Here is a 25,585-nt window from a genome sequence, read left to right as displayed (position 1 = left end):
TGAGACCTCAAGGTGGACGAATTCCCTTGACACTCTTTGAATTCCTCCCCTCCTTCCCTGAAAAAGGAGCATGGAAGGCACTTGTTACAAGCTGTCTTTTATGTTGGCAACTCAGAACAACTATATTTGTTAAATTCAAACAGGCAAAAAAGAAAAGATCTCTGTGCTTGGTGCTTAACTGTGTTTTTATTCTGTGCCAATAGTGTGAGTGAGGTTGTTCAGCTCAGAGATCTCTGCTGCAGTGACATGAGTGACAGACTGCCCCCTGAACATCCTCAGAGTGGATCCCAGGATGCTTCAGGCTGGTCTGAGTTAGGTTTCCTGTACTCCTGCTCTCCTTTCCACTCCTGTTGGCAGGATCTGACCTGTTCTTTTACCACAGTGCTAGTACCATGGTGCTTCCATGGATCTGATGAAAAGCTAACCCATCAAAAAAATTGAATGGATTTTATTGGCATCACCTTACTGAACCAGCTCACTATGGCTGCACACTTGCTAGATCTGATGCAAGGTAAATTTAATCTCAGATTTAGTTTTAGGAATAAACTTGCTATCTGGAGTGGCAGCAGGCAAGAATATATTACCGAAGTCAGTTGCTGTAGGTTTCCCTTATAGATTTCCCTGATTGAATCTGTGGCCGAAAAATTGAGGGCATATAAAGCATACTAACTCTTTGTAATTATAGCTAGCTAAGTCCCTGTTTGTCACAGGACTCGAAGGAACAAATTTCATTATTTTGTGATAACAAATTTTTGACAATGAATTCCTCAATTTACACAGTTCAAACTTGATGGAGAACACTGATGTATCTTAAAATTCTAAGAACGTTTTTCTCAACCACTGATGCCAGAAAGAATTAAAAGAGTGACAGTCTGAACGCTTTAGTGCAACTTTTGGTATTAAAGTAAGGTTTGGTATTTTTCTGGATTTCAGACTCTGTAGAGATTCCCCAGACTATGTGGATTTTAGCTAACTTCAAAAAAATATTTAAAGCATATTTTGTACTTTTATAACTGTATTCTTTTAGGATTTTATTTTTTAGTGTGTGAGGGATGTGTAGGCAACATGAAAGAGACTACAGAACACAAGGTTATGAAGTGTACAAAGTAAACGTATTTATGCGGTCTCTTTTAATACCGTATCAAATTATGTGACTGCATTTAATAATATCGACACATAAGTATTAAATTACAAGCAAGATTATATTAGAGGTTCTGTGATGGAAAGCAACATTAAGGTAGCTTACGGTATGTATTTCAGGACTATCCCAAAGAAAACTAAGGGATTAATTGAAGTATGTTCTCACCTTTTAAAATTGAAGCTTTGAGTCTTCTGTTGGGATGGCTAACCATTGGCAAAACTGTTTTCTTTGCAGGACTAGAGCCTCATACTCTTTCCCAGTGTTTGTCTACATTAAAGAGATAAAAGACCGAACTCTTAATACATCTTTTTTTCTGACATTTAAACTACAGTCATACCGATGTATTCAGAATAGGTTTAATACCTGCGTCCTTCGATCTTTGCTAGAAGTGTTGGTCTCGGATTCAGAATGCTTTGCTGAAGTAAGGGTTTCGTGGCCAAAAAAAAACGAAGGAATGGAATCTGTACGTCTGAAACTTCTGTATGGCTTCAGAAAGCCTGTGCCTGTCAGTGAACAGCACCAAATGTAACTAGTTCTTACCAGAGAAAAAGTGTGACTCTCGGTCTGAGATTTCACGCGGCTGGGAGCAAAAGACACATCTAATTTTACCTCATACTACTGCACTGGTGTGAGAAGAGGGGCCGCGGCTGTAACGACGCTTCACGCTGTGGAAATAAACGCCGGGCAGGGCCGAGAACTCCCCTGTGCAGCACAGCGCACCGCCGCCGCCCGCGGGCGGCTCTGAGGTTACCTCACGGCGCGGGGCACACGCGGCGGCCGCCGCGCGCCGCTTCGCGCCCTCCTCCGCCTCGGCGGAGACCCGCCCCCCGGCGCCTCCTATTGGCTGCGCTCGCTCCCTCCCTGCCAATGGCCGAGCCGGGATGGGCGAAAGGCGGGGCTGCCCCGGAGCGGGGTGGGGAACGGGGCCGTGCTGCGCCTGCGCCCTGGCGGGGCGGAGGGGCTGTGTGAGGCGCGGGGCTGAGGGGTCCTGCGCGTTTGCTTGTCCGTGCGCGTCGGGGCAGGGCCGCAGGCCGGGACGCGGAGCGGAGCGGGGCGAGGCGAGGCGAGCCGTGCGCGACGGAGAAGGACCTGCTCATGGCGGAGAGGTAGCGGCCGAGCGGGGGGGGAAGGACGAGTGGGCGGAGACCGGCGCGAGCGCGGGGGGTTTGAAATCTACAGCGGCTCCGCGCGGGAAGGCGGGAAGGAGCCCTGAGGGCCGCCGCAGCGGGGACGGGGCGGCACGGGATGGGCCTTCGGCGGGAATGGGGGAGAGGCAGGGAGCGCTCGGCACTGCCTGTCCTGTGGCACATCCCGTGAGGCGCCGTGCGAGCTCCGGCTTTGCCGGCGCCCCGGCAGACATCGCTCGGTGTTCGCAGAGGGGCGGGCCTGACCGCCCCATCCGAGATTTTGGCCGTTGGCCGGGTGAAAACCGAACCTGGAGTATCAATTTTCTGATTATCTTGATGTTAAGGGCAGGAAAGGTCAGTTCCCTGTGTGGGATGCACTTGGGTGATTGTGGGCGTTCTTACGTGCGTTGTAGTGTTCAGAGAGAGACAAGCTTTCTCCCAGGCACGGGGCTGTGGTGCGGTTATAATTAGCTTCTAAATGAATACGAGTATATGGACACCAAAAGGAATCACTAGCTGCAATAAATAGCAACTTACTTAATTTTATGTCTCCTTCTTTATGTCTTATATGTCCAAATGCCTGTTTCCTATCTCTGTCATCCGAAGTGACAATCTGGAAGCATTTCCAGAGAAAAGATCTCCTACACTCTATCCGTATAGAGCTAAAAAAAGATACTAAACATATATAAAAACTGAAGAAGGTTAAAGTGGGGTTTATAGGTGAAGCTTTCCCTCTTCTTGCATATGGGTTTGCTGTTTTCGTTTCAAATAGTGTCATAGAATGGTTAGGGTTCAAAAGGACCTTAGAGATCATCTAGTTCCAACCCCCCTGCCATGGGCAGGGACACCCTCCACTACACCAGGTTGCCCAAAGCCTCATCCAACCTGGCCTTGAACAGTTCCAGGGATGGGGCATCCACAACTTCTCTGGGCAACCCATTCCAGTACCTCACCACCCTCAATGTAAATGTCTTCGCATTGATGAATTGTTACTTCAGTTTTCAGAAGAAAGTGGCTGACTCCCCTGACGCAATACTTCGGAATGGGTTGAACAACAGATACCGTGTGTTGGAAGTCAGCCTAATACAGAGAAACGGAAGTGATCCTGAGAAGCACTTGACAATCACGGCATCTCCGTCACTGGAAGATACAGAGCTGTGCATCCTTAGGAATGGCTGGTAATCCATATGGAAATGTAGATGTTTGAAAGGACGATGAAACACGGGATTGTTAAGGCTATTATCTTAGTGCTGCCTTTGAGATGAGTTTTACTGTCTTAAAAGTGATAAGAAATCCTGAAACAACCTTTATCTAATGTGCTATTATCAGTATATTAGTATAATGGATATTCATCTTGAGACAACTGATGTCAGGTAACTTGTGTTGAGTGGATATTGTTACCTTAAAGTTTTAATTTGGCTTTGTACTAACAAACAGCAAGACAATAAACTCTAAGCAGGCTATTTTGTTCTAATTGTTGCAAGGCAATACTTAAAGTGTTCTTCTAAATTGTATCCTCATTGTATGTATAAATGTACAAGGCTGTGTTTGTAAAACGTTGAGGTTTTATACAGTTTGTTAAAATCACCTTAGCTTGAGCTGTACTGCAAAAGTTTTTTCAAGTAAGGATAGGATTTTAATTTAGGTGTTTGTACGTTGCATGATGTGTTACAGAAGAAAAGACTAGCTTAGTCTTTTGAAACACATGGGCATGCACGTGCTAATTGGCACTGCTTTTCATTTTCTGTGCAAGCAAAGATAGGAGAGAAGTATAAGACTCCATTTTTTGAATGAAAAAAATATAAAAGATCTTGAACCTTGAAATTTCTAAATCAATAAAAATATTTTTAGATTTTGCTGAGCTTTTGAAGCAAGTAGAATTGCTGAATAAAAAGGTAGATCTAATGTAATGAAAAAGTAGTATGCCAATATAAAACATAACCATACTGAAATGGCCCAATACATGGATCTGGACTGACTTGAAGTCAACAGGTTTTCACTACGTTCAGGCTGTCCTCATGCACGATCCAGTACTCAAAATTGCTGAAGTTTTGTCAGTAAAAGTTCTTCTATTCAGTTTCAGAATTTATTTAGGTCAACTTCTTAAAAGAGAATCACAATAACCTCCTGTTTCAAAGTGTGTTGACTCTGATACAGTAATGTATAATTTCTGATACGTTGTGCCTGTGACTTACAAACGGTTGTTCAACTGCGTTACGTTACAGGGAGTCTGTTCCGGTTGTTCCAGGAGACATCATTCATTTAGAAGGGGAGTGTAGCTCTGGTACCTGGGTCATAAATGAAGAGTCTGGATACCTGGTTCTTTACCCAGATCTGCTGCTTTCTGGCACTACGATATCAAATAGCATTCGATGTATGAGAAGAGCAGTGCTGAGTGAAAGGTTTAGGGTAAGTGTTGATTCTAGAGCATCAGGCGTGTTAGTGGGTTACTGTTCCTTTGAGACCGTTGGTTTAGCCCAATATTAAAACTCACTGAGACTCTGTATCGCTCAATGTCGTTATTAGCTATTGGTAATGCTTGCGACATAGAAGAATTTAAAATGGAAGCTATCTGTCTCTGGTTTAACTCATGTGTTATTTTGAGAATTGCAGCTGAAATAGTCCTGTATTCTTACTGTAGCTAATGGGACAAAGAAATGGTCTTCCTACTTAAATTTCTGGCAATTTTTTTTATAATCTTGTGCCACGTTTTGTGCGGATATGAGTCCTTTGTGAGGGATGTGCCTCTTGTAGACCATATAAAAACATAACCACACTTGACCAAGTTAAAAGCCTCTGAAAAAATCAGCCAATTCAGTTAAGAATTGGTGTGGGCTAACTCTGGAATTTGAATCCAGCTGCTGGAACTTGGAAAGAGGAAAAGTTTCTCGTAGTAGAATCCTTGCTGATATGTAGATGGCAGAGAAGGAATAGCTTCCAGTTTCAGCTGAGGAAAATTTCCAGACAGGGTAGGAATATCAATCCAAATGGGCAAGGGAATCGCAATGCAGTAGCGAACAGGCTGGCCGGGAGCCTGTGACTGAGACAAGAAAATTAAGCATAGGAGATTAAGACTGTGAAATGGTGTCAGCCCGTCATGAGAGGCGCAGTGGGAATAAACTACTTGTTTGGAAGCGACAGTGCAGAGAGTCCTGACTCTGGGATGACACTATCCATCAGCTGTGAGAGCAAACCGCAAGTGCCGGGTCTGTAAAAGATGCCAGTAACTACCTAAACCAGAGTGATTAGATTTCCAGTTGCTTGGTGGCTCATGCAGAGGTCATAACTTACTACCGATTTCAATTCTTATGAGTCTACAGAGCCCAGTCTTGGTGATGGTTAGATGGGTTTCAGAGTCATTTTGGTGATACCTAAATAACTTTGTGTGAGCTGATGACACGTAGGAAACTGCATCATGCAAAATTAGTATCTGTAAGGTTGTAAAAGTAAGTATTTGCCTTAGGAAACACTGCTATTAATACTGCCCACAGGCAAAACTTGCTGAAAATTCAGTTAAATCTATGCCATTATTTCTTGCCTGTCAATCGCATAGGGATTGTATCCTAACATTGTCAGGGTGGGGATAAATATGAGAGAGAAAGCAATAGAAGAGACCTATTTTAATTTGGCTGTTTTCACAGTCAGATTTGAATAGATATTAATTAGTGAGGTGAAAGCGCTAGTGATCTTACAATTAAATAATCCATCCAATCCAAATAAATTACAGTCCATCATGTGCAGCAAATAAAAATCAGAAAATATATGGAAAAGCTGGCGTGAAGCAGGTGTCAATCCTGGTGTGTATATGTGTTATATAACGTCTGTTGCAGGGCTCAGAGTCTGGGTCGCGGCAAACGCTCATCGGCACGATTCTTCATGAAATTTTCCAGCAATCGGTAACAAATAACTTGACACAAGAAAAAGTAGAAGAACTAGCAAATAAAATAGTGTATGGACAAAAGTATCTCAAAGAAATGTAAGTAGTGTTGCAGCTTTCTTTTGTATTTGGGAGACAGGGTAGGAATGCTTGAACTGGCAGATGAAGTTCTAATTTTAAAAATGTAGCACTAGTGTCGGCGTAATATTCTGCCACATGACCTTGCTTAATGAAACTTCAGTATCTTTTGGTAAGATAATTCCCTGTTTCATAATGTGATTTAATTTGCCTTCCCTGCTGACCATTTCTGTAGATCTGAACTGTGCTTCTGGGCTAACTATGTGTAGGTGGTTCTTTTTCCTTCAGGCCAAGCAGGCTGGAGTGTTTGTGCCTGTAACATTAGATTTTCAGGCATCTCCCAAAGTTGAGTTAAACGTGATGAGCATAATTAACTTTGATCCTCAGGAGATGAACTAGAAACTTAGGACTGACCAAGCATTGAGATGCCTGATATTTTCATATTCTTCATCAGGTTACTTAGTGGCTCAGTTGTTAGAGGACCTTTAGCTAAGCTGATAGAAATGCTAGTCAAATAATAGTCTTTTTATTTCCGTCAGAAAATGGCAAGATGAATGGCTGTTAGTTTTAAGATTTTACTGCAGACTTGATTAAAATCTAATGCAACTAATGTAAAAAAAAATATTATATCTAGAATATTATAAACTGTGTGTTGGGTAATGTCAGTATCTGTTAGCCTCAGATTAATTGGAAGTTAAAATTGTAACAAAACTTATGACTCTAGTTCTGTTATGCAGGTAGATATTTTCAGCCGTGACTGCTAAGAGTACTTAGAGGCTTTTGTGTCACTTTGGGCCTCTCTGTTTGAAATTGTTGATTTGCACTTCCTCTTTGCATACGTAGACTACTGTTTGTTGGGACTGAAAAGTAAGTTAAGTCTGCTGGCTGTAGTCATTTGCACTTGTATGAACCTTTTTTTGCAAAAACCCACTTGTATTTCTCTGTTGCTGTAGAATAATGACATTATTTTCAGTGAATGCCAGCACTGAATTATCTAATGCCACATGATTAGATTCTGTTTAATGAGTCTTCTGCTTTCTTGCGTGTTTGTAACTGTAGCAACTGCAGAGGATCATGATTCCTTTTCAATTAAAATGGTCTGAAGCCTGTCAAAACGTATGTGAAGAACAAGTAGCAGAATCAGTGTATTCAGACAAACAGCAAACGGTCTTTTTAAATTTTTTTTGATGTTTTCAATTTTGTATAAAGCATAGGAATAGCCATTTTTAAATGCATGAGCCAGATACTCCTTTCTTGCAGCCTGTCAGTTGTGTTTCATCACATCTACCGTGCTGATGCTTTCGTTGTGCTACACCTGTCGTTTCAAAAGTTACATCAGAAACATACATAGTGTATTCTGTCTCTTGTAATGGATGTTCAATTGTAGTTTTATGAATTAATCAGTTTAATTGAACCTTAATGGTTGTGACACTATCTACAATTTATAGATGTTTGTTAAAACTCGACAGTTATTTCCATTAATCTTCTTCTTACTTGAGGCAAAATCTTCTTAGTACCAGCAGCAAGTCTAATATTTCTGTCTCCTTAATGTGCTTGGCTTTATTTTTTAGGTATCACTTAAATGTGAAACAAACAGAAATAATGCAGGAAGTGGAGGAATATTTGCCATCGTTTTTTAAATGGGCGGAAGACTTCATGCACAATCCAGCTAACCAGAATAAAATGCAGCTAAAACTGTAAGTAGCCGGAATCAAAAGCTAAGACTGTCCTAAGTTGTGTATCTTGTTTGGTTCACTTTTAATTTTTAGAAAAATGCTTTTCATGCAAATCTGCTCAGTGATATGGAGCTAACTCGTGACCTCACTGCCAAAATAGCTAATCTTGAGAGCTGCATGTTTAGCTGCCATTGCGAGTGCTGGAGAAGACGTGAAGACTGAGGGTGAACTGACATAAAAATCTATGTGGTACAAGGTAGAAATTTTAGTAATTAGAAAAGCAAGTGTATTTGATCTGCTGACTAAGCTGGAAGTTACTGTAAATATGTGCAAGACTAAAAATCAGAATGTGAAACTATTTATTAATAAAATATAATTCTTCACTAAGATATCAGTTTATCTGTGAAATGGTGATTTTATTCAACTGCTGCTGAGCTGTTAATGGTAACAGCCATAGGGTGTTAAAGTTTCAGTGAAGTGGAAGGTCTGAATAACATCTGTATGCTGCTTTCCAGCGTGTGTCATTAAACTCTTTGAAGAAACAAAGTGTTTTAGAGTGTGATTATTCAGAAAAAGCCCAAAAACTATTAAAAACAGTTTAAGATTCTTTTTCAACTTGGACATTGTCGTGGTTTAGGTGCCTTCAGCAACTAAACTCCTCACAGCCGCTCGCTCGCCCTCCCCCACCCCGGGGGATGAGGAAGGGAATTAAAGGAGAGAAGGGAAAGAGGCTCGTGGGTTGAGATAAGAATAATTTAGTTACTGGAGCAGTGATGTTTAGGTGAATAGCAAAGCTACATGCCAGTGTGCAATTTAAAGTAACTTTCTGATACAATACTTCCTCTGTTAATGGGAAAATAGTTCCAGTGAGACTGGATGCACTTTGTTTCTAAAGTTAGTGCCTAAAGAGTGCCTATAATGCAAAAATATTAAATATTTAATTACAATACATTTTAGTATTTAAATACTAAGAATTAAGGGAAATTGTTAATTTCTGATTTAATTTTCTTCCTAGGTCAAGTAGTGAAAAACCAGAAGATTTCTCTTCTAAGATAGAGATTGTTGATATCTTAGACATTGAAGAGAATATCTGGTCTCCCAGGTTTGGATTGAAGGGAAAGATTGATGTTACAGCCAGGGTGAAAATCCACCGCCAGTCTGGAGTACAGTCTAGGATAATGCCGCTAGAGCTCAAGTCTGGCAAGGAATCTAACTCTATAGAGCACAGAAGTCAGGTACAAAACCCAGACGTCTGATTTCGCCATCAGTGGCTATGTTACACGTTTTTATTTTATTAGATGACCTGTTTTGTTTTATGAATGTGAAAGCCTTAGTTTGTACGTGGTATAATCCAGATTTATGGATGGCAGATCCTGGCATGCCCAAAGCTGCTGATAGAAAGTGACAGTGAACTGAGCAGTGAGATGTATTATATATTTACCACTTTCAAATACATTTACAGGTTTTTTTATCCTGAAATACCTGTTCTTTAGTTTCTTCTTACTACATCCAAGTGTTAGGCTGAGGCAAACTGCCTCAGGAATTAGTGTTGTACATCTTTCCAGATAGCTGGCCTGATCTAGAGCTAGTAGCCTTGTTAGAAGCTTTTGTTAAGGAAGATGCCTTTTAATTGAAATCCTTGGTTAGGTGGCTTCTGGATTACTTGTGATATTAATGGCTGCTTAACCATGTAAATTATGGAAAAACTAAATACAGCTTATAACATATTTTGGTTTTAATACTTTGTAATAAGTTTATATCTCATGTTTGCAGGTTATTCTGTATACATTATTGAATTTAGAACGGAGAGTAGATCCTGGAGCTGGATTTCTTCTTTATCTTAAAACTGCTACTATGTACCCTGTTTCTGGAGCTCGCATGGACCGAAGAGGTAAAGTTGTTCTCCTTTCCCAGAAACCATAATTATCTGAATTAAAATGAAACATTTTAGTAATGGTTAAAAGGTTTACTTTCAAGAATATATGTGTGCTTAGAGATGTGTCACTTACTGTAATGTTACCAATTCCAGTAAGCTTATGTTAAAAATTTAGTTGTTTTATTAATACTCCACTAGGGCTTTGCTACATGAATACTTGCTTCTTAGCTGACTAAAATCTTGATGGCCAGTTGCTTTAGAGTTAGAAATTATTACAAACAAACCCAAACCCACCAGCTTAGTGTGTTCTTTTCTTGACAGAATTAATGAAGTTGAGAAACCATGTGGCCTTCTACTTAACGCACAGTACCTATAAATCTGCCGTGGGAAGACAGCACTCCCAGCTTGCTGCTTTGCCTCCCGTAATTGATGACAGTCAAGCCTGTAAATATTGCTCCCAAATACACAATTGCTGTTTATACAGCAGGTAAAAAAACCCAAACATTTGACTTGTGTTTTTAAATAAGCTTGAATAATTGTAGCTTTTGATACTGTGGTTTCATTTTTGTGCTTGACAATTTCTTACTACTTTATTGAGGACTCTTGCATCCCAAAAGAATGTTCCGTAGACGCCACTGCAACTGTTACAGTGCAAGTCCCTGATTTGCAGAGACTTAAAGTGTTTGCCCAGCTATGCTTTCTGCATGACAAAATCTGAGATAAGTCTCAACAAAATACTTAATGACGATAACAGATTTCTGTTATAGCTAAGTTAATGGTAATTATGATTTTAAAAAGCCATATTCCTACAACTCTTTGAAATGGGCAGTCTTTTGAGGCTGGATTGTGGCTGGACAGCAGCTCTTTCACACTGACTCTAGAAGATCATTTTCCTGTAGGGTGTCACACAGTGATGATGCATTGATATTACTCCACTGAAGTGTTATTGCGTCTTCTGTTAAAGAGAAATCATGAGCAAATAGCTGATAAACTTTCACATAAAGTTACTGTACTGTTTTAAAACTGTTACAAGTTTTAGTCTTTATCCTGTGCAAAAAAAAAAAAAAACCCGAAAATGGTATATTGAAGATGAGATCAAATGAGAGATGTTAGACCACGAGAGCTTTTAGAGTTGTTTTGTCTAAATACAATGCCTGATTGTTTTAAAATGGCAGGGGTAAAAGTGTATGTTGAGGAAGCTAGTTTTGTGGGCATACATGATATGTTTTTGTGAAATTTTACTTCTAATATCCAGTTGTTACACCAACAGGATTACTACTGACTAGATAGCTAGTCAATTCTGAGCTAACTTTTTTCCTTTGGTTGCATTTTGTTTACTTGATGTAATGTCTATTGGTGTGTAGTTTTGAGATAAATTAACTGCAAGTCTGCTTGTGTATTAACTATGAAATCTCCTTCGCTTGGGTAAATCTCAATATAGTATTAATATGTTACAAAAAGAGGAATAAAAGATCAACTATCTAAATGTATACAGTACTACCCTTGAAATGTACTTGATTGATCTTTGACTACTTACTGTCCTTAATTGAAATCATAGAGATGATATGAAGTTACTGAGATGAGATTGTTCATATGAACAAAGAATACGGATTTAACTTTATTTCAGTGACGATAGGTTAACCTATCTGCTGTGTTACAGTATATATTTAGATTGGCATTATGGACTTGCAAGACTTGCAAGAAAAAAAAAAAAAAAGATGCAAGTTGACTCTTTCTTGTGTTTGGTTCTACTCCTAGAGCTGTAGAGCAAAAGATGGCCAGTGTGTCTTTTCCTCCTGCTATGGTACCCGTTGTTGAAAGAGAGACCCAGCACCTGAAACCCTCCCACTTGGAGTATTTCAGCCTGTGGTATCTAATGCTAACCTTGGAGCTGCAAAGCGGAGAGGATAGAAAGGGATATAAAAGTATATGGATGATACCTTCTTTGGAAAGGTAAGTTGCAATTTCTCACCTGGTACAAGTGACATTCGCTCCAGTAACTGGAAATGAGGCATTGTTGACTTGTGCTTTCAATACCAGGAAAACCAGGTGTTTTCTGGTGCTCATAGAAGTAGTCAAGTATGGTACTTGCGTAGGTAGGTTTTTTGTGAGATGTGGCCTAATAGGGACATTAGTTTTGTATTTGCAATACGATATTTGTTGTTTGTTGTTGTTAAGTCACACATAGGAAGCAGCAAACTGCAGCCTCAGTCTTCAGAAGCACCAGTGGTACAATTCTGTTTGATCTGTGTCTCTGGGGGCTGGGTGCTGACTGTGAGCCCAGCTCATTGTGCTGGTTTCCTGAGGGTTTGCTTGACAAACAGTGCTGTGTTTTGGACCATACTCCTGGATGTGGCTATGAACATGGGTAAAAGCAGATTAAAGGCTCTTGTTGGTTGAATTAGCATGTTGTTATACATCACCCAGCCCAGCAACTGTGGAAAAAATCATTGGCCGTTTGTAGGCTCTTTTCATGGCATCTCTAAAAGTGAAATGTAGCTGAGCTGTTTTCAGTGAAAGGAGCAACTCCATAAGCAAATATGGAACATCTTAGTGAAGTGGATCCATAAATTTCAGAATATGTTTTTTAACAGGAATTTATAGATAACTTTAGCCTAAATATTAGAGTCTGTCCTTGGAGCAAGTACAGGGGTTCTACATGTTTTATGCAATCCTCTTCTGGTCAAAGTGACTGTTTAATCTTCCTGGTTCTTCTTGTCTGTGTTTGGGTGGTTGGTGTTTTCTTTTTGTTTGTTTGTGGTTGTGTTTTTTTTGTTGTTGTTGCTTTGGGGATATTTTTTTGTTCATTATTTTGGTTTTTATATTTTGAATTTGGTGGTTGATTGTGGGTGGTATGTTTTTTTACTTGTGCTTTTTTTTTTAATATTTCTCTTACTGAGAGGATCTTAATCTTAAATATATTTATTTTTCTGATATCTTCAGAGAGAAGGCTGGAGATTGTGTTGGAAACATGATCAGAGTTGATGAAGTGCAGGAAATTTCCGAGGGACAGTATCTACATTTTTTCCAACGTAGAAATGGTGCCATACCTGGAACAAACCTATTGGTTGGTGATCGAGTGGTTGTGAGTGGAGAGGAAAATGGTTTACTTGGTTTGGCTACTGGCTATGTTAGAGAAGTCACTGTGACAAAGGTCTCCTGTTTGTTGGGCAGGTAATGGAACAAAAGGAAAAATATCTGTTTGAAGGCACTATGATACTGGCTTCAGGAAGGATGTACTTCTAGGTGTCCAGAAAGCTCTGGCATGTTCTGGCTTTTCTTGCTGGGCTTGGGGAAGTATCCTTCAGAAATTTACTTATCTTGATTGAAAATGTCACTACTTGGTCAGTGTATATGCCTGTCTAACTAAAAGCATGCATGTCTAAAAGCGTGCTTGCAAACTCCATGTATTTATGTCACCAACATGAGACTATATGGATACCGTGATCACTGTGTTAGTAGAAACCTTCATTATTCAGACTGTATTATCTTTAAATTGGACTCTGATCCGTTAATAGTATGTTTCTTCTAGCTATTGCTTCACTGTGGGACCTCTGGAAGATAGCACTTAACACTTAGCAATAAGCCTTTAATCATCAACTTACTGCTTGTAAACAGAGTTATTTTGTCCCTGTTACTGTCATCCTTCAGGAATCTGTCAAAGCTGCCCAAGAACACCGTATTTAGGTTGGATCACGAAGAAGGAGATTTTGGTACAGGAGTCCCTTTTGAAAACCTTTCTAAATTGATGAAAGATTCCCCAGTCAGGTATGAAAAATCAAATTAATTTCACACTTTCAGCATTTTCAGATAAAGTTTCTCAGCTGGTAACTTCTTGTTGGTTTTTTTTATCCACAGCGAAAGGCTCCGTAACTTGATAATTGACTTCCAGAAACCACGTTTTATTCAGCATTTGAGCTCTGTCCTTCCTCCAGGAGCCAAGGAAACGGTTGCAAATATTTTAAAGGGTACAAAGTAGCTTTCTCCAAAATCCTCTGTTTAGTAGTACCTCTCTATAGCCAAAGCATTTTATCACAATCAGTGTAAGTTTTTTTCCAACTTCGAGGTCCAGTGATAGTTTTCTGCTTAAAAATTAAAACAAGTTCTTAACTTGTATGTCTTCCTGTGATTAAAAAATTTGTCTTAAACTAGTTGGAAGACGTGGCCAGATATTTGTTTACAACTTTATCTTACTTTTGTTAGTTGCTGCAGCTTGGAGTTTCAAGCAGTGCCATACGATTACCTCTCTAATTTTTACAAAAGGAAGGAACAGGGAAGACTCTTGGGATAGAGGAAGTAGACTTTGAGGGAGTGGAAGGAGATGGGCTTTGGTGTAAGCATTCACTTGTACAATCACTTTTGCTGACTTGTTGGCTGCTCTGTAGTGTGTGATGTTTTGTGGCACGCTTTTTTTTAAAAAAAAAACCAAAACACAAAATTTGCTTAGTTATGTGGCAGTGTCTCATATTTGGTGAAAATGTTTCATTGTTCTCTGACAGTGTTGTCTGTGAAAACAGAAATTTAACTGAATTCTCTTAGAGCAAATACAACTTTTTTTAAAAAAATCAGTCTGAAGACTGGTGTGTTTTGCTTGAGCTGTGCCTCGTCCAAATAGCTGGAACATGCTGCTTATTTGCGTCAGGCTGGAGAAAACCAGCTCTGATGTAACGTTTCTTCTGCTGTATGTACAAATCATTTCTCTGCTGTGTGTTTGAATGCGAAAGTGGGTATGATAAAATAAAAATGCCCACACACAATATCATGTGGAGGTGATCATTTAGGATGTTAGGAAAAAGTCACAAAATGTCTAAGAAAAAAAATGTCTTCAGTGATTTATTTTTAGGACTGTAGTGTGAACCCTGTAGTCCATGTTGTGTGTATTATGTTTAATATCATTGCTTCATTAGATCCTATTCTTACTCTGCTCAGCCCTTTCCTGTAAGGGCTTTAGTGGAGGAGGAAACTATAGTTCTGCTTTATTAACTTTAGCAATTATTACAATGTTTATGGAGTTGTAGACATTTCATTTTGATTTTTCTTCCTAAAGGTCTAAATAAGCCTCAGAAACAGGCAATGAAACAAGTGCTGCTTTCAAAAGACTACACACTTATTGTGGGTATGCCTGGAACAGGAAAAACTACTACAATATGTGCTCTAGTAAGATCATATACCTTGATGGTGTGGTTTTTTTTGTGAGGTTTAGGGAATAGCATTAAACAAACTGTGCATCAAGCATACTGTGCAAAAGTAGTTGTCATGACTTAGTCTGCTGGTATCTGCATAATTTCAAAGAACACTTTTTTTTTCTCAAGACCTTATATTTGGTAGAACTAAAAATGTATTTTGTGGAGTAGGAGTCTCTTTTGCTTGTGTAGGAATGTATGTGGGAGGGAAGAGATGTGTGATATTTAATCACTTCTGTGGCACTTTTAATGTTAAAATCCTTTGGCCCCAAATGTCAGCAAGTCCTCAAATCCTGAGTTACAGCTCAAAAAAGAGACTCCTTGGGGAAGTCAGTCCATTGTAAATTATAAACCCATGGTGTTGAAGCTAAGTGCAGCCTGCTAGCCATCTCCTCTAGTGGTGGTTCTCTTTCCTCAGGAATAGACTGTAGGAGCATACTGGATTCAGGCTGTGGGCTGAGTGAGTTTTTCTTGCAATAGCAGTGTCATCTCACTTCCAGTTGTCATCAGCTCGTGAGGAAAGAGGAGGCTGGAAAGCCAGCAGCTGCTGCTATTATCAGATCAGCTTGTTCTGCTGAATCCGTTGTGGGTAAATTGTCACGGAGAACAGTGTTTGTGGGAACGGGCTGCATGACTTATTCTTCCAGTAGGGATCTGTAGAGTGCAGTTCCTTCTTTTCAGTGCAGTTTGTGAGCATGCATGGATGTTCTTAGCTATCGCTGTTTGCAGCACGTGTAGTAAGCCTGCTGTTTGTGCTTTGACAATAGCTAACTGGCAGATCTGACCAGAAAGACTGATACAAATGTCAAAACTTGGTGGGTTGTGTTTTTTTTTTACCTAGCCAAACATGAGACTGCTGGTTCTTGTATATGAACTAATAACTTTTTCTTTTCTTTCTCTCTCATTAGGTGAGAATTCTTTCTGCTTGTGGCTTCAGTGTTCTTCTGACTAGTTTCACGCACACTGCTGTAGACAATGTCCTGCTAAAGCTAGCCAAATTCAAAGTTGGTTTCTTGCGCTTGGGGCGAGCTCAGAAGGTTCATCCAGATATACAGAAATTTACAGAAGAAGTAGTTTGCAGGTCCAAATCAATTAAATCTGTAGCAGATTTGGAAGAGGTCTATAATAGTCAGGTGAGAAAAGTGGGTTTTGCTAGCCTTGCAAATTATTAAGAATAATTACATTAGTATTCAGGTTATTTGGATACTGCAGAGAAGAAATGGATCCCAAGGGTATGTTAGTACTGTAAGAACTCTAAGCTGAAAAAGGTACTCAATCTCTGCATCACTTCAGTTTCTTTATAGCCAAAAATGACTAATTAACAGTCCAAAAGCTGAAAAGTATTTATGTCCACACATGCCTGACACATGGCAGGAAAAAGTTATTTACTACAGTCTGCTCTAAAGGTTGTTTTTGTTTGTCGCTTGCAATCGATGCGAGAATATGTGAGGTCAATATGTATGTAAGGCGTGCTGGTCTGATTTCAAGAATTAATAATTTGATATCTTTTATTTTATGTGCTAGTTTAATTTAATGAGAAATACTTTTTTTTTTCTTTTAACCTGGGAAATGTAGTGCTGAAGGATATAAGATGTATCTTATCCTTAAAACGTGTCTCAATTTTCAGCCAGTGGTAGCAACATCTTGCATGGGAGTAAATCACCCCATCTTTGTTCAGAAGCAGTTTGATTTCTGTATAGTTGATGAAGCTTCCCAAATAAGCCAGCTCATCTGTCTGGGCCCGCTGTTCTGCTCCAAAAGGTTTGTGCTGGTAGGGGATCATCAGCAGCTGCCTCCACTTGTGCTGAATGCAGAGGCAAGGTGAGATAAAATGCTGCTGTGCAACTGTTAGTAACATGAATTCTGGGAAGGCTTTGGCAATGTTTTGCCTGACACATTTTTTTTTGTTTGTTTGTTGTTTTGTAACAGAGATCTTGGCATGAGTGAAAGCTTATTTAAAAGGCTGGAACAAAACCAAAATGCTGTCGTCCAATTAACTGTGCAATACAGAATGAATAGGTATTTTAAACTTTTAATTTATTACATTGGGGTTTTAATATGGGATTGGAACAGTGAGAGTTGACATCTTTTTCTTGTTTTTTAAATCTTTAGTAAAATTATGTCACTGAGTAACATGTTGGTGTATGAAGGCAAACTGGAATGTGGCTCAGAGAAGGTGTCAAATGCCACTGTTAACTTGCCCAACCTAAAAAAATTGAAACTGGAGCTTGCAGATGCTTCAAAAACATGGTTGAAAGAAGTACTCGATCCAGACACACCTGTGTGTTTTCTGAACACAGAGAAGGTAAAGTTCATTATGTTCTTTCCAAATTGTATTTTTGATACAAGTTCACAATACAGTAAACACGTAAAACTTCATACAACTTAGGGTAAAAGATGTAACTTTGAAAAATGGTTTTCTAGTTACATGTAAAATGTGCAACATGCAAAAATTTCAGCGTAGCCGATCAGCAGTAGTTGTACCACCCCAATTGCAAACACTGCATCTAAAAGCAGCTGAAAAGTTTTAATTCAGGTAATATTTCAGAAAAGTATTGAATGTGCCCTAAACTTTCCTCTTGTGTGCAGAGTGTAGCTCAAAGTGTGTAGCCATATCGGATGCCTTTGCAACCACAGAATGACCTAATTTTCAGCAGCGGAGGGTCAGTGGTGCCTGAGCTGTGTGCCAGTGGCAGGAATAATTGCAATTCTCCATTGGATTTTGCAGACTTTCTGTACACTGAAATATGAGGGAGGAGTAAGTTGGTTTAGGTGTATCCTTTCATGGAGACTCAAATTTATGCCAGAAAAATAGAACTCTAGAGTGGATAAGAATTATGCGAAGAAACTGACTTCCAGATAAAAAGAGGAAGAGTTTAAATGCATGTGGAAAAAGATTAAGAAGTTAGTACATATTTGTGATCTCTAGTACTTGCTGACACTGCAGTTAGTGACTGGATTATGAAGATTTGAGTCTACCTTCCTCTTTAATAGATTTTATGTTGATTCCTATTAATACTGTGTTTTGTCAATAATGCCATCAACTGATGATCTTTTATGCTGACCCTGGAAAGAACTCTCCAGTGTCTCTTTGTGCTCTCCAGGACATTCTACAGGATTATTATTTTTTTTTTAATAACAACTCTGGTAGAGTCTCTTCAATGTTCTAAAACCCACAGTGTTTACAGTGACTTAGAGAAAATTCTGAAAAATGCCTAAACTAAACAGAGGGACCTTTTCCAGGAATGCCTCAATAGCTGCTGTCCCTTTCCCATAGGAGCAGACAGCTGGTCCCAGGGAAGAGGTTTGTTCCAATAGGAAGCTGGCTTATACACTGTTTATCTATTAATCACATCGGAATTGGTTATGTGAAAGCTAGAATTTCTGTTCCGTTGTAACTAGTTTTCTTTCCTAGAAAGCCCATCTTGAGTATAAGACAGCTGTTCTGTTTGCAGAACCAGCAGGAAAGTTTCGCTTTCCAAAATACTCTTGGTTCTGTTGAGATGTTAGGCTACGATGTCATATCTCTGTTTGGACTTCCTATCAAAACTCCATGTGTTGTGATAGTTGTAGAGGGGCAAAGGAAAACAACAACAACAACAAAATAACAAAAAAACAAAACACCACCAACAACAAAAAAACCCAACCCCTCCACCAAACACAAATCAGCATTTATTTTGCTTTCTTTGACTTAGAGTGCTTTTTTCGCTGTATAATGTTGTTCATAGTTAACCAGGAAAAGCTTCTGAAGAAACATACTTGGAGGGGTACAAAAGAGGAGAAAGGAGAGGAAATAGGATCATGACACCACCAGGAAGCTTACATTTATTATGCTTAATTTTAGAAAAAGAAAAATGCCTCTATTGTTTTCTGTTTGATAATGCAATATGTTTGTGGCAGTAGTCGGAAATCTGTTTGTTCCTTTTCTGCCAAACCCTGTGTCAGTCTGCACTTCCTCTGACTGCTCGTGTGTGAACGTTGAAAGATTATATCCTTGATTTAATGCTAGTCTTCTGAGTAATTCTAGGCTAAAGTTGTTTTTGTTGGGGTTGTTTTTGGTATGCTATGTGAACATAATAAATGTAAATGTAAACATGTGTTATCATAAGCGTGACCTACCTTTTAGAATTTTTTTTCCCCTAAAATAGTTTTTGTATCATTTTTGACTACATTAATGCAAGTGTGGCTAGGAACCAACTTATTAAAACAGTTTTTTTTCTGCTTGAAGAAAACTTGAGTACATACAAGTTTGGAGGCTTCTTAGGGGTGATGTTTTCAGAGTAGTGAATTAAAAAAACCCCAACAAAACCAAAGCCAGCACAGCTGTAACAGTATAGCTCTTAATTCAGTTGCCATATGACACGTCATAACAATAGTTAGACTGAGTGCATGATGGCAGTGTAAAAACAAGTCGGCTTACAGTAAGTATTAAGCTGTGTAGCTGTTGAGACACAAGCTATGGAGAAATTGGTGTTTTGGAAAAGGCAATGGAATCTTCTAATGTGGACAAAAAGATTTTCTGCTTCTATAAACTATGCAACATACTGAAAACACACTGTTGTGTAAAAAAAGCTTGGAGGACGTGTTGCAGAGAAGTGGTATTCTTGCTGAAGTATGGAGTACCCTACTTAAGCAAAACAATATAGACTACTTTTTTACATGTGACTGGAATCCTAAATAAACTTGTGGATGCAATAGGCTAATGTTAATATGTATATGCTGCCTCAAGAAGACAGCCGTATAGAGTAGCAGCAGTGTCACGTATGGGTTTGTCAATATCTATCAGATAATTTTTTTTGTTCATTTGCAGTCCTTCAGTGTGCTAGGTATTGAACATAGATCACGCTTACCCAGTCAGTTGAATTCCTGATTTGTGAAGCTTTTGATGCGTGTTGTACACTGTCAGATCCTACACATGTGCAGTGGTACCGCTCTAGCAACCAGATGCCACTTACGCGGAATACTCTTACAAATATTAGTGGTGCATTACTTTACCCACGTGCAAAACATGATAGCAATCTCCAAATTCAGTCATTTGGCTGATACTGGGGTGGTCGTTTGGAGAAGGAAAACTAGTTGTAGTGTTATTCTGAGAGTGTTGCTTTAAGTTGGACTATGCCACCTCCCGTTTGAAATGGTAAAGTTGATGTATGTCACTAGTAACAGAGGCAAATAGTGGAATGGATAAAGTAGTAAATGGCAGGAAATGAATAAGGCAGTAAATGGAATTCAGAGCCAGAAAGCAGAGGCAGACTTAGTGTGTGCTCAGTTTCAGGCTGCTCTTAAATCAAGAGGTTTGCTACTTGACCCCAGATTTTTACCTGTGTGCTAGTTTACTAGGATAACATCAGGGACACAAATTATTATTTGCTAATGATGCTACTTAAGCTTTAGCTAAAAAAGAATACATTATGAAACTGTGATACTTAAATGACAAGGCTTCACATTCTAAGCTTGTTCCTGGCTTTCTTGTCTCATTCATACATGACACAGGGAAAGGGAGTTAAGAAATTTTAAATTGAGTGAATACCTTTTTTTCAAAAAAATATTTTTAAGTTAACTTTAATACTGCCATTTTAGATAGTTCTTTCTGTAGTTTTAAATGTAGGCTTTCAAACATTTACAAAAATAAATCCTTTCTGCCATAGAAATGGGGAAAATTCACTGTAAATGTCATTGTACGGAAAGCCTTAAAACGAAAATCCCATGAAAAATATCGTTTGCTCTCTTACCTTGTCAGGTTGGGAAATGTCTGTTTTTTTCGTATGATATGTATTGTGTGAACTATAAAGTCAGATGATCAAGCTTTGGCAGTTTTTTAAGTTGACTTGCGAGTACTAGAAACTCATTTCATCAGATTGTTTCAACCTGCTTTGCAAATGCAATATTCTAAAGTTACTTTACAGTACAGGCTCTTATACTCTCTAAAATGTAGCATTTAGCCATATTTTTTGATAAAGCTGTTACTAGAAAAACATGTACGATATGGTGAGCTAGGGATCAGAATATAGCATGCCACTGTAGACAGCAAGAGTAATTATTTTCCATTTATGTTTTTAAAGGTCCCAGCACCAGAACATGCAGAAAAAGGTGGCGTGAGTAATGTGACAGAAGCTAAACTAGTACTCTTCCTCACATCCTTATTTATTAAGGTATCTTTCCTTTGTTTCATTGTTAGAAAGGACAGCTTTGTAATTAATAATTTTTACATTTCTATAGTAATGGTGACTCTGTGTATTGGGTTATTCTTTGAGGGATGACCCAAAGGATAAATTGAAGGTTGGGTACATGTCGTTATAGGGAGGAGCTCGAGGTCTGCCTTCAGTTCCCTGTTCCTTGCCTGGTTGGATTTGGGATGCAAAAAAAAACTGGATGCCAAATCCTTTTAAGAGATAAGGACTTTCTTGTAAGGAAGGGGAGAGGATTGGCCTTGCTTCCTTATTTCATCCAGTCAACTTCAGGAGTAGTATACACCAGGACTTCTGAATGTTCACCTCAGTTTGAGGAAGAAAAAAGGGAGGATTTCAAGGGTATCTGTCTTTGTGCTAGGTGGAGACAAAGCTTGGGAGCTTGCAGTAACTAATACTTTCAATTTTCTCTAGTTAATACCAGTTATACCTAGAGTTCCATTGGCAACTTAGTGGAGACACAAAATCTTGCAACAGTATTAAAAAAAATAAATAACAATAAAAAAAATCCTTCTGACATGTCATAATAAGTATCCCAAGCTAACTGCAGTGACAATTTCTTTCTTCTGTTTTTTCTTCATTCAGGCAGGCTGTAAGCCTTCAGACATTGGCGTTATATCACCATACAGACATCAATTAAAAACAATCACTGATCTGATGGCAAAATTGAAGCAGAATAGAGTGGAAGTCAACACAGTAGACAAATACCAAGGAAGAGACAAAAGTATCATAATTGTATCTTTTGTTAGGAACAGTAATGATGAAAATGTAAGTCGGTCACATTAATAAAAACTTCATTTTCAAAATGCATCTGTCCACTTTAAATTGTGAAATTGAGGTGTGAAAAATAAAAGCAAATTATGTTTGTTTAACAGCTTGGCGCCCTGCTGAAGGACTGGCGGCGCCTGAATGTTGCCATCACCAGAGCCAAGCACAAACTGATCATGGTGGGCTGTGTTCCATCCCTGCGCCGCTATCCTCCTTTAGAGAAGCTGCTCTGCCATTTGCAGTCTGAGGCAATGATATCCTTTTTCTCCACGCTGTTTTGTGAAAGGGGGAAGGTGAGATGGGCTTACTGAGATAAGGATGGGAAGGTCTTTGATTGCGTAGGTTATGCTTTTGACACTGACTGGTGACACAGTACAAAGTGAGCTAATTAAATATGCCAAAAATATACTTGAGATCAAGATAATAAATGGATTTAGAACCTTCACTGTCTTCAAAAGTAGAAAATGTCCGTGCTGATTTGCAAGTCGACTTGAACATAATTTTTAAATTTAATTTTGAGGCCTGAATTTTTAATGTTTTTAATGCTTTTGCTTTTTTTTTTTTTCTGTGATCATCTTAGTTTCTTGGCATCTTAATGTCAGTGTGGTGGTTTTCCTCGGAAGTACCACGTATTTAAACACATCTGGTGAGAGAATGGTCGATTAATAATGTTTCTGGAATGGAAAATGATGTAACTTTCAGATGACTTGTTAATTTTCCCTTTCTCTACTAGAGCACGGAGTTTGCTCTGGTTGTAGCTGTTTCCTGTTTAAATAGGAAAGAAATCCGTAGTTGTTTTCTTTGCAAACATGGATACATATTCAAACAGGTTTTCTGCTTTGTGACAGTGATACGTTATCAAAATGTTTGAGAACTACTTCCTTAACTTGCTACATCTTCAATCTTCCCGCAGGAGCTCACGAAAGTATCCACAAGTGTAACATTTTATGATTGTGAAGAGAGAGAGTTTTACAGGCCCTTGTGTATTTTCTTCTGGTGCTGCTTAGTGTAAATAACTGGTTAGTGGGGTATGAGCGCTGATGTGCGCTGTTTAATCTGAATGAAGCCAAAACAGAAATCACATTCAATTATTTTGGAGGTTTCCTTTCAGTAAAATAACCATACGTGTTTCTTTCTTCAGTAAGCTGATTGTTAAGCTGGTGGTTTCAGTACCAGTGTACTTGTAACAAACTAGAAATAGGAAGTATTCTCTTCCTTCAGATGTTGGATAGCAACTTCTATATTCAATTTTATCTTGATAAACAGTTATCTGCATTAAGTGAATGGGGAAACGCTTGAGGAGGAGGGGGAAGTAAACCAATGCTGCATTGAGTCATGGTTTTCTGGGCTCAGTTTGGTTTTAAAGACTTGAAAATGTAGTTTACGTAGAGTAATTCCTTTTATTAGAATTCCTAATTAACATCTGTGGTGTTGTGCTGTTTGGAAAAAAATTGGAAAAACTTCTTTTTCTCCTTCGAAGCCTCACGTTCTTCTTTGAAAGGTACTTCTGCTTTTTTAAATATCGAGGTCTTTTATATTTATATGCATAATGTAATTAACCTCTCATGAAGATCCCTTAATGACTTTTCTAATCCCTTGATTTTGCACTCATCTGGGAGAAATGTGATGTTGATTCACATAATTCCCTTTTATGAACTAATGTATTTAGCAGATAAATCTGAAGTGAAATGCTGCCCAGTTGAAGATTACAGTAAAACTCTGGTTTCATTGTCTGATCTGTAGTATTTTCTTAAAAAAACCACCAAAATCAGCTAACAAACAAACTATTAAAAAGAACTCAAACAAAAAAAACAAACCCAAAACCCAACAAACTCAAGAAACAAAACTAGAGATGCAGCTTGATAACTACAAAGTTTACATCCTCAGGTTCTATTTTTTGTAATGATGGCATATGCACAATACAAAATATCCTTTACTTGACAGATTTATTTTAGTTTCTTTGTGCTACCTCATACTCTAGACTATTACTGAGAAGTTTCTTTCCAAAATTTCTGGTGGCAACATCAATTTTTTTTGTTCTTCAAAATTATTAGTATTTGTTTGCTCTTGGATCAATGTCAGGTGCCTGTGCGCGTATGATTGCAGACAAACTTCTAGGTGTTAAGTATGGGCATTTTCACTCTTTTTTCTTTAAACTGCTCCCTAACTTTTGTAATGTTTGAAATAATAAAAATTTGATGGTTTTGTTATAGTTGTTTATCCTTTATTAATACTTCGTTTTATATAATACAAAATTTTGAACATTACAAATATAATTTGAATCATTGACAGGATCTTCTCTTTTTCAGGTGAAAATACATGCTGCTTCATCAACTGTGTGTATGTGCTCTGGGCCTTTCAAAAGATGAAAAAAGTTAGGGTAAAATATACTCTTATTACAGTAGTGATTTCAGAATAACATATCCTTTTACAGAAAAATGTGTTTTTTCCATGTTTAGGATCTATGTGTACAAAAGTTTTAAGATTTCTTATCTGTTTTCTTACACCAAATTATGATTATCCAGGAAATGATCTGCATGCTATTAAAAAGTTAATAAATAAATAAATTAGAGGTATCACCATCCCTCCACAAAGTTGCACGAGAAACAGGCACAAGAACAATCCCATATTTTGTTATCTACTTCTAAAACGTGTCCTTTCTTGTTATACGGTAAAAATTGGTTTGAGCAGAGATCTACAGATTAAATAACATTTTGATCTGATAGTCTCAAGCAAAGTTGAGATGTGATTCTCTAAAATGCTCTTGCATTCTAATTAATATAATACATCTATATCAAATTAATATCTTGTAAAAGTAAGAAGAATAACTAATTTTGCTGCCTTTAAAACAGCTTTTTAATACAGAAACAGGAATTGATAGTGCTGGAAAACATACAGGCACAGGTTGAGCACTTATGTGTTGCTGGAATTCTTAAAAAAAGAAGAAAAAAAAGCTGTTTTAAGCCAGACTAGTAGGATCAGAGCCTGACTATTAGGACTGTTTAAATGTATAGCTTCCTTTTTTTCTTTTAAGAGGTGGGAATCACAGCTGTAGCTGTAAGACGGGGGCAGTGTTGTGTCCCTGTGCTGCCCTTGGCCTGCCAGGACGGGGGGCTGAAGGACGAGGCAATGACACAGTTTTTCTCTCTGCTGATTTTTTTGTTGTCTCTGAGACCGGGCGAGGTGAAGCACACCTTTTTGTTCTACGGCTGGGGAGTTAGCCTGTCCTAAGCAGGAGAGGGGAAGGAGCATTATCCCATGATGTGGGATAATGAAGCAAAGCAAATTGTAGTGCTTAGGGTGTGGTAAGCATAGACCGAGCTCCCTTCTCTGCCTGACACAAACGCCTGCTGTTAAACACCCCCGCCCCTGCGCCTACAGCCTGTCTTGTTTTTCGGGTGAGATGCAAATTTCAGGGTTAAAATTTAAAATCAAAAACTTGTACGTGGTTGAAATATCTGTGTGGATTTGGTTTTTTTTAAAGATGAACATTTGTTCCCAGCACACTACTTTTTAAGGTACTTCAAATTAAGATTTTTTTTTTTTTTCCCTAGAATAATAGTACTTGTTCTGAGCCGTTATCCAGCTGTAATGTTTATTCCCAATAACAATCCCGCAGCGGTGGAAGCTTTAGCCACAGGAGAGAGGCGGAGAAGACACAAGTTTATGCC

General features: G+C 38.6%; 1 protein-coding gene across 1 annotated transcript; it reads left to right on the top strand.

Annotated features, from left to right (window-relative positions):
- Positions 1-2,236: 2,236 nt before the first annotated feature.
- On the top strand, positions 2,237-22,865 carry DNA2 (DNA replication helicase/nuclease 2). The gene is made up of 21 exons (XM_086616609.1): positions 2,237-2,247; positions 3,267-3,446; positions 4,494-4,677; positions 6,099-6,244; positions 7,795-7,920; positions 8,915-9,134; positions 9,673-9,790; positions 10,097-10,262; positions 11,534-11,728; positions 12,719-12,949; positions 13,427-13,543; positions 13,634-13,743; positions 14,823-14,932; positions 15,867-16,091; positions 16,586-16,779; positions 16,888-16,977; positions 17,071-17,263; positions 21,021-21,110; positions 21,732-21,914; positions 22,022-22,168; positions 22,809-22,865. The coding sequence occupies exons 1-21, from the start codon at positions 2,237-2,239 to the stop codon at positions 22,863-22,865; spliced, it is 3,093 nt and encodes a 1,030-aa protein (XP_086472735.1).
- Positions 22,866-25,585: the final 2,720 nt, after the last annotated feature.

Source organism: Tauraco erythrolophus, chromosome 9 (genome assembly GCF_009769465.1).
Source record: "Tauraco erythrolophus isolate bTauEry1 chromosome 9, bTauEry1.pri, whole genome shotgun sequence".
Taxonomy (NCBI): domain Eukaryota; kingdom Metazoa; phylum Chordata; class Aves; order Musophagiformes; family Musophagidae; genus Tauraco; species Tauraco erythrolophus.
This window is presented reverse-complemented; position numbering and strand designations above follow the sequence as displayed.

Bases quoted from the DNA above. Each gene is read 5' to 3' on its own strand.
- DNA2 (XM_086616609.1), top strand. The intron at 9,791-10,096 runs GTAAAGTTGTTC...TTTTCTTGACAG, and splicing joins AGCTCGCATGGACCGAAGAG to AATTAATGAAGTTGAGAAAC. The intron at 12,950-13,426 runs GTAATGGAACAA...GTCATCCTTCAG, and splicing joins GTCTCCTGTTTGTTGGGCAG to GAATCTGTCAAAGCTGCCCA.